The 17,906-nt window shown below is 37.4% G+C and overlaps 2 protein-coding genes across 3 annotated transcripts; both read left to right on the top strand.

The window, feature by feature from the left end:
* The first annotated feature begins 3,277 nt into the window (after positions 1-3,277).
* Positions 3,278-5,391, top strand: LOC122663808 (major pollen allergen Ole e 10-like). 2 transcript variants are annotated; one of them, XM_043859457.1, is made up of 4 exons: positions 3,278-3,436; positions 3,649-3,676; positions 3,776-4,032; positions 5,260-5,391. In XM_043859457.1, exons 1-4 carry the CDS (start codon positions 3,352-3,354, stop codon positions 5,286-5,288), a joined length of 399 nt encoding a protein of 132 aa, XP_043715392.1. In that variant the 5' UTR covers positions 3,278-3,351; the 3' UTR covers positions 5,289-5,391. The 2 variants fall into 2 exon arrangements, with proteins under 2 accessions (XP_043715392.1, XP_043715391.1); XM_043859456.1 differs by having other exon boundaries at positions 3,649-3,683; positions 3,780-4,032.
* A 2,988-nt stretch (positions 5,392-8,379) lies between these two features.
* Positions 8,380-11,971, top strand: LOC122665795 (probable LRR receptor-like serine/threonine-protein kinase At3g47570). The gene is made up of 2 exons (XM_043861930.1): positions 8,380-11,083; positions 11,568-11,971. The coding sequence occupies exons 1-2, from the start codon at positions 8,380-8,382 to the stop codon at positions 11,954-11,956; spliced, it is 3,093 nt and encodes a 1,030-aa protein (XP_043717865.1). The 3' UTR covers positions 11,957-11,971.
* The last annotated feature ends 5,935 nt before the right edge of the window (positions 11,972-17,906 follow it).

Raw genomic sequence — 17,906 nt, 5'->3', positions numbered from 1 at the left:
TTTCAATGAATGAGAATCATTTCTGGATTTCTGTTGCATTAAACAACATACAATGCCACAAAACTTGGAATAATATTAAAAATTGTTAAAACAAGGCCCCCCCAAAAATTGGTTAAATTGGTCCGTTTTCTTCTCAAACCAAACCAAAACCACCCAACCCAAACGCGGATTTAACGGGTCCCTAGATACTGGTGTTTTTTTGTTTGGTCTGAAGGATGCAAGACATTAGATTGATTGGCTTTTATAGGTGAATGATAATTTGAGTCTGAAAAGCTCAAGACTCTTAGGTGGTAGCTGAATTTGCAGTCCCTCACCAGGTCTGGCCAAGAAGCAACTGATTGGGTGATTGTTTTTGTTACTTTGATTTTATTTTCTTTAGGTTACATTACTTTTCATTCTATGACAGTGCTTCTGATTTCTCTGTTTACCATCTATATGAAACTATTAGTTGGCTCCCAAACCCTTGGGCTTGGCCTGGTGGAATGATTAGTCAGAAAGTCATCTGGCTGAATGACTTAGTGAGCTACTGTATACCAGTTTTTAGGCAATGAAATAGAACCTTTGGCCTGGAACTAGCAAAAAGGGAAGTGAAATAGTACTCCCCTTCATCTACCTTTGCCCATCGAATTTCGAATCAAACAGTTTGTGCAACATATCAAACTCAAATGAACTTAGTGAAAGGTGAGTAATTATGACAGTAGATTCATGGATGAAGGAACACTTTCTCTCCTTCAAAAAAATGTTACTGTTTTTTGGTGTTTTCAGTTCTTGTTTTTTCAGGACTAGGCCAGTTTTTTCCAAAATTGGGAATCTAATCGGATTAGCAGAAACTGCATACATGGCACTTGTAATCTGGTTCAATTGACTGGTCTGGCCACTTTTCGAAGTTATTATCTGACCAAGTCTCTAACCTTAATTAAACTTGGAATTAGGACTTCAACTCTATTTAAAATTGGGTACTGTAACCATTATTCTTGATGTGAACCCAAACCTCACCACCGCTAATTAACACCAGATCGAGATGTTAAAGAGGCTTGGCTTTCTATTCAGTTCGTAGTGATTATTTGAAATGAAATACAATATTCCAGGCTACCATAAACAAAATCCCCGTGGTGGGATGGAGATAGGAAAGACATCCCACTTGCTACCTACAGTTGCAAGTCTATAATCCAACTGGTCTAAAATCAAGCCTAAACAGTCGTTAATCGGTCTGAATCGTAATCTGGCCAACATTATACCTTGGTCGCCCCGATAACTCTTATTGCGGTGGAAAATTGCTCGATTTCTATTGTTGTTATCAAGCTTACTTTAAGGAGAAGGAGAGGTAGCCAGAAAAAATATTCAAAAGGAGATCATCTAGAGCCTTGGCTAGCAAAGATGATCGGGTGACCTGAAATATAAGAACTGGTAATGGTGAAATCATCAAATAGATCATCTAGAGCCTCTAGGAACTAGGATGAGTATCGAGTGTTAAATGACTGATCAGTTAGAGCCAATTGTGATTCCATTACCGTTTTAGTTGGTCTTCTTTGACTTGTTCTTTTGCTAGCCTGCTCTGTTTTTGGGTGAATCCCAATCCGTCTAGACAATTTAAGGTTGATATATTAAGGCCTTCACTATATGATGTATATTAGTAGGGAGTGTCTGAATGTCACCTCTATGTGTGTATTTTACATCTTGACAATTTTAATTGTCCCTTGTCTTATTATGATATTAGCAAAAGGTTTCACTGTCATGTACTTTTTTCCGAGTTTACATCTGAAATGATACTATCAGCCTCGTTGAATTGTTTTTTTGTATCATATCAAAAAGGTAAAAAAAAATACGGTTACAAATTATTTGACACCATAAGATTATTGACCCCTAGAGGATTGTCAATAAAAAAAAGCCCATATTAATATAATAATTATCTATATTTTATATGGGAAAAAGTTCTCTGTCTAGGAGTGTGGCTTACGCCAGCACTCCCATGAGTCTATCTCTCTCCTCCCCATGTGAAAAGACACCTTTGCCCCCTTGTTTTAAGGAGGAGAGAGATAGACACATGGGAGTGCTGGCATAGGCCACACTCCCGTACAGAAAACTGCTTCCCATTTTATATATATTCTCGATCAAGCGTCTAACGGCAAGGATGTAAACGGATCGGATTTGGCTCAGATAGTGCTATATCCGCATTCGCATTCAATTAGCTGTCGGACGGATTCGAATAGTGCTAAAAGGATACAGATACGGATATGGATCGGATATTTTATCCGTTTACATGTAAATATAGCTTTTCGGATAGCTATAGCCTATCCATATCCGTATCCGTTTAGCTTTCGGACGGATTCGGATAGTGCTAAACAGACACGGACACAGATACGAAAACGGATTTCGGCTATTCATTTACATCCCTATCTAACGGTTCTGCAATCAAACGGGCCTTGACTCTATGGCGGACATGTTTTGGGATTTCTGTAGTCGGTTCCGAATTGGAGTACTAGTGCGGGCCAGCTTTTGACATCCCTATATGAGGGATTATCTGCAGTGCACCGATCTACTGTGGTGCGGCCTTGCAAGCTTGACATGTGCACTGCAGTGCACTGATTTGGCGGTGCACTGCAGTGCACCGGTGTGAGTTCAATTGCATTTCATTTTTTCTTCTTCTCGAGTTTGGCACCGTTGGATATCGCATCATCCACGTGTTGAGCTTACAAGACCGCACCGCAGTGTACGGCCAGATTGGTGAGGAATTTTTTTTTTCCTATAGGAGACCTTCCAATTCTTCTAGATCTGATCGGTTTTTATCAAAAAAAAAAAAAAAATCTTCTGATGAGTAAGCCTAATGGGTCATTCATTGGCTTACCTTTGCATCTTTGCCGGGTACAGCAGAAGCTGACCCGTGAGAATGCGAAGAGTCTTTGGGAAACCTGAAACAACTCTGAAACTGAAAGTCTGAATTCTGAAACGGCAGCCAGTGCATGTAATTCGTTTTCTTGCATGGGATGTACAAATGGCCACCATTTACTGACCACATTATTAAGAATCTTTTATGGCTCATTTAATTTATATATATATATATATATTTTAGAATTTGACCAAACTAACCTCATGCCTTTTCAAATCCCCACATCTATAATAATAATACAACAATATTTTACTCATATAGGGGGGTAATATGGTTATTTCATGATACACCCATAAACATGTACACCTTGGTCTTAATAGTTTTTTGAAACGTTTACCCTCCTCCTTTAGAGTTGGAAGTTACAACCCACAGATCCTTCTATCGTCTATTTATTTTCTCAACTCTCAGACCCTTGCAGAAGCTTATTACCCATCTCTCTCTTTCTCTCTCTTACTAAGAGAACTATGGAGATAGCAAAAGCCTTCAATCAGGCACTGAGGTTTCTTCCTATGGCCATGGCTTTTTGGCTTTGTTTTGCTGCTTGTACAGGTAAAAATAATACCCATTTCACTTCTTATGAGCCATTTAGCTTTGTAACACTTCAATAATTCTTCTTCAAGGCTGGTGGTAGTTAGCAGTAAAATTTACTTCCCTAATTCTAAAACTATGATGTAAGCAGTAATATTTTACTTTTATGGTGAAAAAATAATGTCTTAAGGTATGTAAAAATCTTTAATTTGGGATTACTATGTGATGTGCAGAGTCAAGGGTAGTTGCAAAAGAAGGAAATAAGCATGTAAGTTTTGGTTTTTTACTCACCTTTTTACCCTATTATCTGATTCCTTTCACTCTCATCATATTTCTTATTCTTGATGATGGGAAGGGATTGCAGGGGAAAGAGATTAATACATGGTGCATAGTTAAACCTTCCACTAATGAAATGAAGCTGAGGGACAACATTGATTATAGTTGCAAACAGGTTGGGGTCGATTGCAGCTTAATTGCAGAAAATGGAATTTGTTACAATCCTATCAATCTTGTTTCCCATGCTTCAGTAGCCATGAACCTCTACTATAAGTCTGTTGGGAAGCACCATTGGAACTGTTATTTCAATGGAACTGCTCTTATTGTTACTCAGGACCCTTGTAAGTCTCTCTACTTCTCTCTCTAGAGCAATCACTCCCTTCAGTTTTTACTTTTCAGCTACCTAAATAGTATTTGGTCTTGCGGTTTACTGGATCTTCGTCCCCTCCAGTGCCCTACCAAGCCCAGGTCCCCCAGTGCCCGTAATGGGGTGGGGGTGGGTAATGACCACCTACCTCTGCCCAAACACTCTGTCGGAGTGGGGTCCACCCCTCCCCCATCTTAATAAAGGCACTGAGGAAACTGAAGGAGATAATTTTCCCCAGTTTACTAGATTCCATGTTTTTTAGTTAAAATTTGTGGTTAAACCAAAAGATCAAATCCAAACCCAGTTTCAGCCCTGCTCTCAAGTTATTGAGCAAAATTTGTTATCTCACCATCCCATCCCCCATGAAATAAAGGATCTCATCCATGTTGATGTCCCTCCACACCTTCTCTTACCCCCCCCCCCCCCATTGGTGCAGGAGCCATGTGACGATGCAGCAGTGATCTCTAGGGGGGGTGGGGGTTGGTTTGGGGAAGGGGAAGAGTATCCTCGCATCTTAGCGATCAAATTTCAACCCAAAACAAACATTTGAAATGGTTTAAATATTCATAAAATTATTTATCCTAAAAGAATTTTATAAATGTAAAATGAAAAAAAAGAAAAGAAAAGTCCCTATAATAGAATTGAGTGGCATTTTCATAATTTTCTATTCTTTGGACTTTTTAAGCATTTTCATTCATTGTTTTAAACGTTGGATTAGAATCAGCTGAATTGGGTGATTCGGTTTAGAATTTTTGGATTGATCGAGGCTGATTCTGATTGAAACCCAATTCTATGCAAACATAATCCGAACAAGTTAAGCCAAGTTAGACCAATTTCCAACTGATTTTAACCGATTTAGCTTGGAATCAGATCAGAATCGATAGAAATCAATTCCATACCCGATTCCAAGTTTTACAATCGATTGTGTTTGGCTTAAAAGTTGAGTAATGAGATTGATGTTAATCCTCTATCACATGGACCCAACCAGTAGATTTGGAACCTTATACCCATGCAAACTGGAAGACGGAAGTCATTTCTCGAGATTAAAAGATTTGTAGTACAAAACTGACCCGAATTACAAAAAACCAACCCAAAGGTTGACCAAGACAGCCACTGCTATAGATTGCATATTTAGTTCAATTTATTATGTTTCTTTATTAAGATAGTTCTAAATATGTATCTGTATGACTTTGTCTTGCAGCTGTAGGTCCTTGTATGTATCCGGTTTAAGTATGGAGAGAGAGAGAGTTTTAACAAAGGAACGAGATCAAAGGATCAATGCCATGTTTGGATATCTGTAACTGGAATTACTTCATAATCCATTTATCCAAAGTGTTTTGTTTGATTCGAAAAGATAATGGTGTTTTATGGCTATAAACTTTGATTATTATGGGGTTAATGAAGTGCAAATGGTAGTTTGAGCCTACATCGAATTTCACTTTGAGAGGAATGGGTTGGCCCATAAAGGCCCAAAATTATGGGCCTGCCTGGTCCCAATTGGTTTGATTCTATGTATCTTGTGAGGTTGTCTTGGGCCTTTTATCCGTCTTAGGAGTGATCCTCTTGTTTTTCTACATTGTTTTACTTTGTTTTCAATAAATTGATATTACCTATAAAAAACAAAAACAAAAACAAAAAAAACACATGAAACCCTAGTTTCAAGGTAAATTGGCTCTAAGATCAAATCTACCCTATTTGAAATAGGAAAGCTAAAGCCAAAGCCTTTGGCCCTTGGCTTGACAAATATTTTGACTTTGATTTTACATTTTCTTTCAAATTAGTGGTGAAACAGGACAGGGTTGGGTTGGGCCGGATTTTTTTATAACCCTAGCCCAATCCTGAGTACTCTTAGCTAAGGATGAGTACCATATGAAATGCAGCTTGGTTGGAAGATACAGATCGGGAGAGTCAAGAAGACATTTCAAGGGGTTTAACGTGACTCTTCAAGGACATAGAAAGATTGCAATTCTTCAAGGGGTTTAACGTGACTCTTCAAGGACATAGAAAGATTGCAATTCTTTAGTGATTCAATGTAATTTTCCAGGATTACTGGGATAGAACACGTACTTCAAGATTCTAATAAACAACTCAACGTTAAATAAACTAAATTCAATTTCTTTACCGTTGAATGAGCATAGCTCTTACATATTTAAAGAGAAAAATAAACTCAATCCCTAATTCTCAAGCCATAATTGCAATCTATCTTACGGTTATGATTAAAATAAAGGAAAAGTAAATAGCAAAGTAAATCCTAATAAGCTAGACTCCTTGGCAATTACGAAATGATAAAATTAATAAATCCTAAATTAAGGAAGATGAGGAACTTGTAGATCGAACTCGGCTACGACATCGCTGCTCTCTCTCTCTCTCTCTTCTCAAATCATCCCAAGTGCGGATCGTCCACAAAAATCGTCCCAAGAATGTCTATGTGGCATGGATGGTGGTTAGGTTTTCTTATGAAATTCGTCCAAGCTAAGTGTCCTTGTCTAAGTGCTTGAGAATTGGTGAACTTCAAAATAAATTTCGACTCTTAATTTGCAGGAATTAGAGACAAGCCTCTCCAAAGATAATGTGTGTGTGAACTTAGTTTCTAAAATAGTAGAAAACTCTTTCTTATATTTTTTTAGCAATCTCTAGTTTTTCCTCAAAAATAAAAAAATGGTTCTTCTTGTAACAATCGATTGAGGGGACGGGAGACTTCTTTTGCCAACAATTTCTAGCCTACTAGAAAGCTGAGTCAGTCTCCACTTGCGATTCGTTGTGTTCACACTTTTTAACCAATTTCGACGATGATGCATCAATATGTTGGCAGTTCTTAGGGCCCAGACAACTAACTTATGTCATGTAATCACGGGAGATAGAGAGTAGTCTTATGTCTGTAGCTTCTATGGTTTTTGACTTTTTGGTATATAAGTGTGTACTTTTAAGTTTAGAGTAAAATCACTTTATCAACAAAGGAACGATTTCCTTACACAGTTACTCCTACAGCTGATGGGGTCCACTTAGGATGCCATTTGTTATATTCTGATTTGTTGTTAAAGGAGGAGGAGGAGGAGGAAAGACAAGCAAAAAAAAAAACTTTATAGACAAATAATGACTTCAAACTCAAATTGAATGCTTATTGATCTTGTCTACGGCAATTTCCATCAACATCCCATCAATCACAAGAAAGAGGGGAAAACCCTTTACAAAAACGCGTACACAAGGCTAATCTTAGTGCTCATCTCCAATTCTATAACACTCCATATCTGACTATAACAATGGGAAACAATGGGAGGAGGAAGTCTATCTTCTCTTGTTTCTTTCTCACCGAAGATGATACACCGTTGTATAAAAAACCATTATTTTAAATATAAGAATACAAATGGACTTGCCTTTCAACTGATGGACATTAATCCATCTCCGTTCTCTTTCAAATGACGGTATGGGATTATAAATTGGACTGAACTCTTGGACAGTACATCCAAATTGACTTTGACGAGCGGGAGGCACATGCCAAGAAATATAGGTTTCTCCAACCATCACTCATGGTTCTAACTTCTAAGTATCGGTATCGTATCGTCTGTATCGGGCGATACATATTGATTTTGCTAGTCATCAATATCGATATCATGTCAATACCATATTGGTAACACAGTAGGGACAAAGGGTAAAATGATCAAAAAACTCATTTTTAAAAAAATTTAGAGGTATTTTTGTTTGATACAGTCGATCCAGACTGATACTGTATCAATATCAAATCGATTTTACGAGTTATCGATAGCCGTTTCGATACTATGCACTAAAACCATGCCACCACCAATTTGGATCCTCTATTGCTTAGTTGCTCGGTAGGACCGTGCTGCCTAGACACGGCAAGACGTGCAATGATTGCCTCACCCCTGCCCTAGCGTCTTACTCAAATGGAGGTAAGGTGATCATTACCTGCCTCACCTTGTCTGGCAGCACGATCCTGCCGGACAGCTCGGTAGTGGAGGATCTGAATCCTACCACCACTCCTTTTCCCATTTTTGTAGACTTGGACTAAAGATAATGAAATCATCAATATGTCAGAGCAGCCAGAGCTGATAAAAGTCCAATTTGGGATCCAATTTTTCAACACTTATCATTTAGAAAACCTTGTCATCAAAATCCAATTGTGGATCCAATTTTTCAACACTTACCATTTAGAAAACCTTGTCATCACTCACATAATTGTTAAATAATAGAAATTCATTGACCGACCAAAGAGGAGAGAGAAACTTGATTATAAGATACTTGTTCTATCGAAGACATCAACAACAAGAGTAGCTTACCTTGCTGCAACTCAAAATTACATGCAATGGTTTCGGCATTTGCATCCCAACATTTGATTCTGATGGCAGTTCTTCAGTTTATTCTAGCTTTCATTTTTCTTATCGGAAGCTCATTAAGGATCGTAGCAGGGAACAATGAGACCGATCGACTTGCTTTGGTGGAGTTTAAGAAACAAATATTTGATGATCCGAATGGATCACTGAGTTCTTGGAACGATTCCATCCCTTTTTGCAACTGGGTAGGGATTACATGTGGCCATCGTCATCAACAACGGGTTATCAGCTTGGATTTACAAGGGAAGGGCTTGGTTGGGAGCATTTCTCCTTCCATTGGGAATCTCACTTTTCTGCAGTTCCTCATCATTGGAAACAATAGCTTCCATGGCAAAATCCCCAAAGAGATCGGCAATCTGATTCGAATAAGAGTCCTAAGTTTTCTAAACAACACTCTCGATGGAGAACTTCCTACCAGCTTGGCCAACTGCACTCATCTAAGAAGAATTCAGTTCTACAACAACAACCTTGTGGGGAAGATTCCGGTTGAACTATTTACTTCTTTGTCAAAGCTGGAGGTAATTTCTATTGGTGAAAATGGATTAACAGGAGAAATATCAGCTTCTTTTGGGAACATTTCCTCCCTCCAAATTATCAGTTTGGGTGGAAATAAACTGCAGGGGAGCATTCCAGAATCCTTTGGCCAGTTAACAAACTTATACTATCTATCACTTCATCAAAACAAGCTATCTGGTATGATCCCTCCCTCGCTATACAATCTCTCCTCTCTTGAAACTATTTCTCTTGGAGATAACCAACTACATGGGAGCTTTCCACTAGACATAGGCCTTGCTCTTCCAAATCTCAAACAACTAGGAATTCATACAAATCTTTTCTCAGGGAGAATGCCGAATTCCATCTCCAATATGTCAACACTCGAAATATTTGATCTTGCTGAGAACAATTTTATTGGACCAGTCCCTAATAACTTAGGAGGTCTTCAAAATCTTCAATATTTCTTTATTGGTGGAAATCAATGTGGAGCAGGGGAAGTTGATGATTTAGATTTTTTAAATTCTTTGGTCAACTGTACACATCTAGAGGTTTTGGACCTACAAGGTAATCTTTTTAAGGGTCTCCTTCCCAACTTTAAAGCCAATCTCTCAACACAACTCTTGGTACTTTTACTAGGAGGGAATCAAATATCTGGAACCATACCTGCTGGGATTGAGAACCTAGTCAACTTAACTTCATTGGGCATGGAGCTGAACTTTCTCGAAGGTAATATTCCGTCTGGTATAGGGAAGCTTCTGAACCTTCAAAGATTGACCTTGAATGAAAATAGACTCTCAGGACCGATACCTTCCACTATAGGCAATCTCACTCTTTTGTATGAACTCCATTTAGAATACAACAACTTGAATGCAAGCATTCCTTCCAGCATTGGAAATTGTCAACAGTTATCGGTCCTAATCCTTAATAATAATAGCCTCCAAGGTTTAATACCTAAAGACCTCTTTCTTATTTCCTCCTTATCAATATCTCTTGACTTATCTTATAATTCTTTGGTCGGTTCCCTACCAATTGAGATTGGTAATTTGAAGCGCCTTTCTGCATTAAATATCTCCAATAACAAACTGTCCAGAGAAATTCCCTCCTCCATTGGTGGCTGTAATAGTTTGGAATACTTTGTTATGGGGGGTAATTTGTTTGAAGGAACCATTCCTCAATCTTTGACTCTTTTGAAGGGGCTTCAAGAGTTAGATCTCTCACTTAACAACTTATCAGGACAAATCCCAAAAGATCTAGAGAAACTTTTAGCATTGAAGAGTTTGAATTTATCTTTCAATAATCTCGAGGGGGAGGTACCAACAAAAGGAGTCTTTGGAAATGTAAGTGCAATTTTAGTGAATGGAAATATTAAGCTTTGTGGGGGAATTGCAGAGTTACATTTGCCTGCATGCATAAACCATGGATCTAGGAAAAGAGAAAAGTCTAATGTTTTAAGAATAGTTTTGGTGATAATCGGTGTGGTTCTTGGTTTCCTTTTGATATCTTCCTTTCTTACTCTTTATTGGATAAGAAGATCAAAAAATAAACCTCTATCCATACCATCAATCAATGATCGATTCTTAAGGCTTTCTTACAAAGAGCTCTTCCAAGCTACTGGAGGATTTTCTTCAACTAATTTCATTGGTTCCGGTAATTTTGGCTCTGTATACAAAGGGATTATCAGCAAATATGAAAGCATTGTTGCAGTCAAGGTACTCAACCTTCAAAATCCAAGAGTTTACAAGAGTTTTATGGCTGAATGCAAAGCATTAAGAAACATTCGACATCGAAATATTGTCAAGATTTTAACTTCTTGTTCAAGTCTTGATTTAGAAGGCAAAGATTTTGATGCCATTGTTTATGAGTTCATGCCCAATGGGAGTCTAGATGATTGGTTGCATCTGCCGATGGAGGCACATAATCATTCAAGGAATTTAAGTCTTCTTCAAAGATTATACATCGCAATTGATGTGGCTTCTGCATTGGATTACCTTCATTACCATTGTTATGCGGTAATTGTTCATTGTGACTTGAAGCCAAGCAATATTCTACTTGACAGTGATATGACTGCACATGTCAGTGATTTTGGTTTGGCAAGGCTACTTTTAGAACCTGAAGACAATTCATCCCAAGGTCAAACTAGTACTATTGGGATAAAAGGATCTATTGGCTATGCTGCTCCAGGTAACAAATAAACTATCCAATTTTATTTTTGACGTATCAATCAATATAGTATATTTTGATTCTATCTAATGCCCTTTACTATGTTGTTTCTATGTATTTTAAGCAGAATCTGTTGTAGGCTGTTAAACATGACTCAAATCATTATTTAGAAAATGGATCTAAATCTAAAGATTATGTTTATTAAGTTAATATTTCAATCAAACTATTATTGGATATTTAGATCTTATTCTTAATACTTGATTGAGTATATCAACACAATTTTCTATCTTAATCAGAGTGGATCATGCATGATTTTAGCTATATTCATTTCAATTAGAAATTAATTATGCTATGAACGCATTGGACCCTGTTATCTAATTGGACCAAAATTAGATTGGATAGTTCAAAATTTCCATATTACCAACTGTAATTTCTTTTGTTACATTAAAAAAAAAATGCAATTCACTTATTGTAATACTAACAACGAGAGGTTTCTAAATTTCAGAATATGGCATGGGTGGAAGTGCAACTATACAAGGAGACATGTTTAGCTATGGGATCCTTTTATTGGAGATGTTCACAGGAAAAAGGCCTACAGATCAGATGTTTATTGATGACTTAAATCTCCATAACTTTGCAAAGGCAGCTTTACCTGGACACATGATGCAAATTTTAGATCCAACACTCCTATCAAAGGAAGAAGATAGTGCAGAAATTGAAGAAGATTCTATCAACAAAACTGAAGGTCCTAGTCATAGGACAGATAAATTGCAAGATTGCATAACGTCAATAATTGGAATTGCACTTCAGTGCTCCATGGAATCTCCAAGAGAACGTATGAACATGAGCGATGTTCTGAGGGGACTACACTTAATCAAGGGAAAATTTTCTTGAAATGCTTGATTAGGAGGTGATTCTGACTTTATTACTTTTGTAGATATTGTGTTGTCTTGGCTGCTTAATGTTTGTAAAAAAACTAGGAAAAAGAAAGTTATAGATCATGCAACAAACAAAGGTAGGTCGATGTTGAGTTATTAGCATTTGAGCCAACTTTATATCAAGGTTGTATCAGCTCCTGGACAGGTAACTATATTCTGTACTTTGGGGAGGGGGTTTAGGCTTTAAAAGGCAAAAATTCAAAATGGAGTCATGGCCTTGAAATTAGGTAGGAGACTCCTCACAGAGGGCCACTCTCTGTGGATGGATTCAAATGATCTAAAGGAAAAAAAGCACTTTTCAATCCTAAGGCTAAATTCCTTTTTAACGCCTCTTGGTCACTATAAAAGATCTGCTTTGAGTGACGGTTAGGTCTTATCTCTTATCTGGAGTTCCTTATTCCCCTAAGATTTTATAGGAATCTATTAGAAATGTTATCATGCATTTTGACAGCCTTTTAAGCATTTGATGATAATGGCTAACTATGGTCTTGGCAGCCTTTCAAGCATTTGATGATAATGGCTAAAATCTTGTTACTCTTCCTTTGATTTCAAAATTGAGATCATTCATTGTTAGTCATACATCATCAACTCTTTAAAGTTACCAACAACTGCTTAGCTCAGTTGGTGAGCCGTGGTGCGCCTCATGCCCATGCTCACCAAGAGGTCTCGAGTTCGAGTCTCTTGGCTGATATCTTATCCCCCTCCCCGGTTCGATCCCCCCCTCCCCCCTTCTATCAAATATATATGTAAAGCTCCCAATTCCCCCCAAAAAAAAAAAAAAAAAAAAACTCTTTAAAGTTCATAAAAACTATGAACTTTTTTTTTTTTTTGGGTAAATTCAAAAACTATGATTTAAAGCATGCTTAGCTATGCTGCAATTGGATGTTATTACATATGAGAACTAGGAATAGTGTTTGGTTTTTACAAAAAACAAAATTTTTTTTTTAATCCTAAGAGTATTATAAGCAATTCTAGCTATTTTGTTGTTGTGCAGTATATGGATTTCAATGAACATGTTCAAGATCAGCCATAATAATGGATATCAGGGCTCTTCAATAAGGATTGCAGCAAGGCAAAGCATGAAAATTGATGAGCAACTGGTGGAGTCTGATACAAAGGAGACAACTGTTTGATGGAAGACAGTTATACAGACTAGCCATGTCTCTACTGTAACCTTGTCATTTAGATGTGAATCTTTAATCATCTTTTCAGTTTCTTTTCGTGTATGTGTTTATACAAAACACTTAATATGGGTAGCTTACTAATAGAGATAACATATCTCAGGTTTCTTATGGTTTAGATTTTTTTTTTTATCTAGCTTTTTTTTATGTGATTCAATAATATGAGTGCTTGCATGTAAGAGCACCAAATTTCTGAAGTCATAAAAGATTTGTTATTTTCACATGAATATGAAGGCAGAAAAATTAGAGTATGGATTTTTATTATGGGATTTTGCTTCCCTCCAATGCCAATAGAATTTCTGGTTCATGTTAGGTGTGTCATTGGGATGGTTTCAGTTGATTGGTTCTACCTTTATGGAGCTAGGACTAGAAACTTCCCACTACCAGGTAAGGTGTCCTCCATTCCACACCTTCCTAAAATCCCACTAAATTGATGATACTTTGAAATTGTTCACTGAATGGAAAAGTCTACATACTTTTGCTCCACAATCATGGTTTTAGGTATCATTATTAGACCGATACATATCATATCGGAACCAATACCAGTATCGTTATGGTCAACAGAGACAGATTCCGATTCCAATATGGCCGGTGTGATCTATACACACTGATATTGATACTGATATTCCCTTTCCACAATACTGCTTTTCCCTCTCCTCGTGGAGCCAATCAAACATTTGCACTATTCATGGAAATGGAAAAGTCTGCTTTTCCTCCTATTTCTCATTCCTGTCTTTCACCCAACTAACTTTTGGGACCCATTTGTCAGGGTTTTACATTCTAATGCTCTCCTCTAAACATAGAATTTTTATCTCCTCCAATGCTGACACCCTCCAATTCCTCCAATTCCTCTTCGAGATACGGGGTCTAAGTGATGTGGGCGTTAGAATCTAATTCCACTGCATGAATCTGTAAGCATTTGACACAAAATATGTTTTGTGAAGTTTGACAATTCATCATTCGCCCCACTGAAGTCACCACTATGAGGACAAAGGGAGTCGGACCCTCACTCTTGATAGGAAAATAGATCACCTTAAAAGGTCTTAAGTGACTAAGAGTCACCACCTAAATAGGTCTAGGATCCTAAATAAAAAATAGGGTTTTTGACAAATGCCCCCCTACAAGTGCCATTTGTCCAAATGCCTTCTTACAACATTTCTAATTGCAAACTCCCCCTAGTTTCAAAACAATGTAGTATTTTAGTCCTTGCCGTTAATTTGGAACGTGAGATGTTAGTTTAAGGATATTTAATGACCAAAATGTCTTTTTGATAAAAACCCACCAAAATTAAAAAATTAAATGACCAAAATGCCCTCATCTTTTCCAAATGGTTTAGAGTTTGAAACTGAAAATCAAACCCTAAACCATTTGGGGAAGATGAATCCTAAAATCAAACCTCCAAAATTGAAATTGCAATGAAGAAATTTGCAATGGCAGGTACACCATTTCAGCTGCTTATGCTTGTTTCCTCGATGAAGAGCTGGGATCCTTATCCACTGGAAAATTGGCAAACTTTGCAATGACAATATAACAATAATCGCCACCGTAACCCGCAGCTCCTTCGCTGTCACACAATGGATCTCGTTAATCAAACACATCCACCGCTGTCGTCTGCACAAGCTCGTCGTCGGCTTTGACATCGAATGGCGTCCAAATCGCCGTGGCATTATCAATCTTGTAGCAATTCTACAACTCTATGTTGGTCGGAGATGTCTCATCTTTCCAGTCCTCCACTCCGATGACATCCCTCATTATCTCTACTCTTTTCCCAACAATCGTAACTATACGTTCGTTGGGGTTGGAGTCAGGGAACACGTCAACAAGCTTTATCAAGATTATGAGTTGTGGGTGGCTTGCAGGATGGATCTTAGTAATTTTGCTGTTGAAAAGCTGGACATAAAAGAGCTTAATATAGTTGGATTGAAGAGGCTTGCAATGGTGGTTCTTGATACAGAAGTTGAAAAGCCTCCTCATATTACGATGAGTAACTGGAACAGTTTGTATCTTACCGATACTCAGGTGCATTATGCTTGTATTGATGCCTTTCTTGTTAGAACAATCAATCGAATCCGTTCCCATACAGATATCTAGAACACGATTGAATCTAAAACAGCAGGAAAATAAAGTGTACCTGACACCCACATATGCTGATGAAGAACAGATAAGAACGCATCCAATAGTAGCAACAATCCGTCAGATAATGAATGCAAGTCCTCAAATAATCTCGGACAACCACGATGGGGATCTTCTATAGTCTCCTAGACTCTCCCACAGAGTTCCCTTTCTTGTGGAGAAAAGAGAATAGTGATTGCAGGGACCCCTCATCATTAGTATTTATAATATTCCCCAAACCCTAACCCACTTCCACAATGGGCCAGGCCAGTTCGGTCAATCTTAATAAATAGTAACAAGTCACGTCAGCCCTTGTATTTCTTGATCCCCATCAATGATCGACCCGATAATTAATTAAGGCCACATATCGCAATTTGAAAAATTCTTAACAATCTCCCACTTGGGCTAGATTAATTATAAAGTCATCATTATCAGATGTGGCCATGGAATCTTAATACAACAATAATGCAACTAAACCTTGATCCAGTTAGCAAATATATCGATGTCGAGCAACAACAGAAAATACACCTCAACATACGGCATATCACTTTCTGTCAGCTACAAACAATGGTTTACTTACTAACATGAACCGCCTTGAGATAATTTTGTACAAGGAATGTGATACACGTCTGTGATCACATAAATATTATCATCATTCCTTGTGGGTCCTTGAACGTATCATAAGCATCGTACGACTCATGCATTACCTTTGAACATCGTCATATTCGTTGGTAATCGAACGACTTGATTTATCACCAATTGAATATCCATGGCTAGAAATAGCCGAACGACTTGGCTCGTCGCCAATCGAACATCCTTAGACCAAAATGGCCTTCAACACATCAATCATATGCATGCATACAAATGCTATTCATCACACCAAGCAGAAGCATCATAATCGAAATAAAATATATATATTTAAATTCTCCCACTCAACATGCATATTAATCATGTAAAGAAGTACTCCCACTGATCAAGAGAATCGAGCAAACTAAATTGACCAAATTTGAAAGTAAAAATTCAAATCACAATTCTACACCAAGTAATCAAAACCATCAAACTACTCGAACTGATTACTTCTTTTGTTCTCAGTTAAGTTATCATTCCCAAGATTCTTTCTTTCTTGTGCATAATTAGATATCAATTCCTTCAAGGGCATAATCGTAGTTTATTAAGTGCATCAATTTCTTTAATATGTTCTTCGTGATTTTATTCGCTCATCCACGCCTTTTATTATTTCTTATTTTATTTCAGTGTTTAGCCTTATCATTCTATATTATTGATATACTTTCAATCTATGCTACCGAAGTAGCTTCCGTTAAATGGCTCAAGGCCGGTTATACCCCATAGGTTACAGATTGATATTAACATAATCTTTCATTATTACAATTCTTATTGATGGATTATTTCGTTCCTGGTTCATTATACACGTTGGTTAACCGTCAGTTACTATAATTATTCACTTATTATTTCATCTACCATAATAAGTTATCATTCGTCAACAACATAACATTTCTATCAACATATTCTTTAATCATCGCGTGTCCAATCATCATTCAAACATGCATCAACATAACATCATAAAATCAGTGGTTCTATACATTTATCATCAACACACCAAATACATGTATGTATACAATCTAGATGATAAATATCAATCAACAATACTTCTTCACAATATTACATTCTTGCTCTTTCGGGTTAAAATGCACAAGTCTTTATCGTACTGCAAGTACTGCGAGATAGCAACAACTTTCGAAAATCTCCCTCCACCTTTGGGTGATAGAGAAACCCTTAGGTTATACACCTCAATTTCATAATGATTTATCGCACTGCAAATACCGCGAGATGTCGATGACTTTCGAAAATTTTCCTCCACCTTTAGGCGGTAAGAAAACCCCTAGGCCACGTATCCCAAATTCTTTGAGTATACTATCTTTGGATGGACACACTGCATTTCCATGAAAAGATCAGTAGTTTTCAGAAATCCCAGCATCTTTGGGCAACTGGAACCCTTAGACCACTATCCCTTCCAATCCATGTGCATATCATCTCGTCAGTCTTTGGCAACATCGTCTTTGGGCTAATGTCACCTATTCCGCTATCTTGACAGAACCATAAAAAGATTCAATGGGCCATTTTGGTGGATCCCTATTTTACCCTCTCATAATTCCTTAACCTGATATGCAGTAATATATATGGAAGTAAACACATTGATTGTCCATAATGTGTCGTGATATGCACATTTATCGTCCAAGTGGCAATGGTCAACCCAAAATAGTCCAAATATGCTCAAAGTAGCATAATCGTCCAAAACAGGTCCCTGAAAGTATTAAACATCCCAAAATCAGGTATTAGTAGGTAGGTCTTGAAATTACAAACGAAATAAGACCAACCGGAGCCCAATTAGATGCTCCACTCGCCCATACGTCACTTGAAGGTGACACAATTGTCATTAACAGGTCTCATAAATTCAACAAAATATTCAAACAGGATACCCAAAACGTCGGCCTTGAAAAATACAAGTAAAATGGAGCATCCCAGGACAGAATCCAATCAATACGGCATTCCAAAATAGGAAAAACAGCTTCTGGAACAATAAAAATGTTCTAG

The sequence above is a fragment of the Telopea speciosissima genome, chromosome 6 (assembly GCF_018873765.1).
Source record: "Telopea speciosissima isolate NSW1024214 ecotype Mountain lineage chromosome 6, Tspe_v1, whole genome shotgun sequence".
In the NCBI taxonomy this organism is placed as follows: Eukaryota; Viridiplantae; Streptophyta; class Magnoliopsida; order Proteales; family Proteaceae; genus Telopea; species Telopea speciosissima.
The sequence above is the reverse complement of the archived record's forward strand: the minus strand, read 5'-3'. Positions and strand labels throughout refer to the sequence as shown.

Coding starts and splice junctions, on each gene's coding strand:
- LOC122663808 (XM_043859456.1), top strand. CDS start 3,352: ATGGAGATAGCAAAAGCCTTCAATCAGGCACTGAGGTTTCTTCCTATG. Junction 3,437..3,648: donor TTGTTTTGCTGCTTGTACAG/GTAAAAATAATA, acceptor TGTGATGTGCAG/AGTCAAGGGTAGTTGCAAAA. Junction 4,033..5,259: donor TATTGTTACTCAGGACCCTT/GTAAGTCTCTCT, acceptor TTTGTCTTGCAG/CTGTAGGTCCTTGTATGTAT.
- LOC122665795 (XM_043861930.1), top strand. CDS start 8,380: ATGGTTTCGGCATTTGCATCCCAACATTTGATTCTGATGGCAGTTCTT. Junction 11,084..11,567: donor TATTGGCTATGCTGCTCCAG/GTAACAAATAAA, acceptor TCTAAATTTCAG/AATATGGCATGGGTGGAAGT.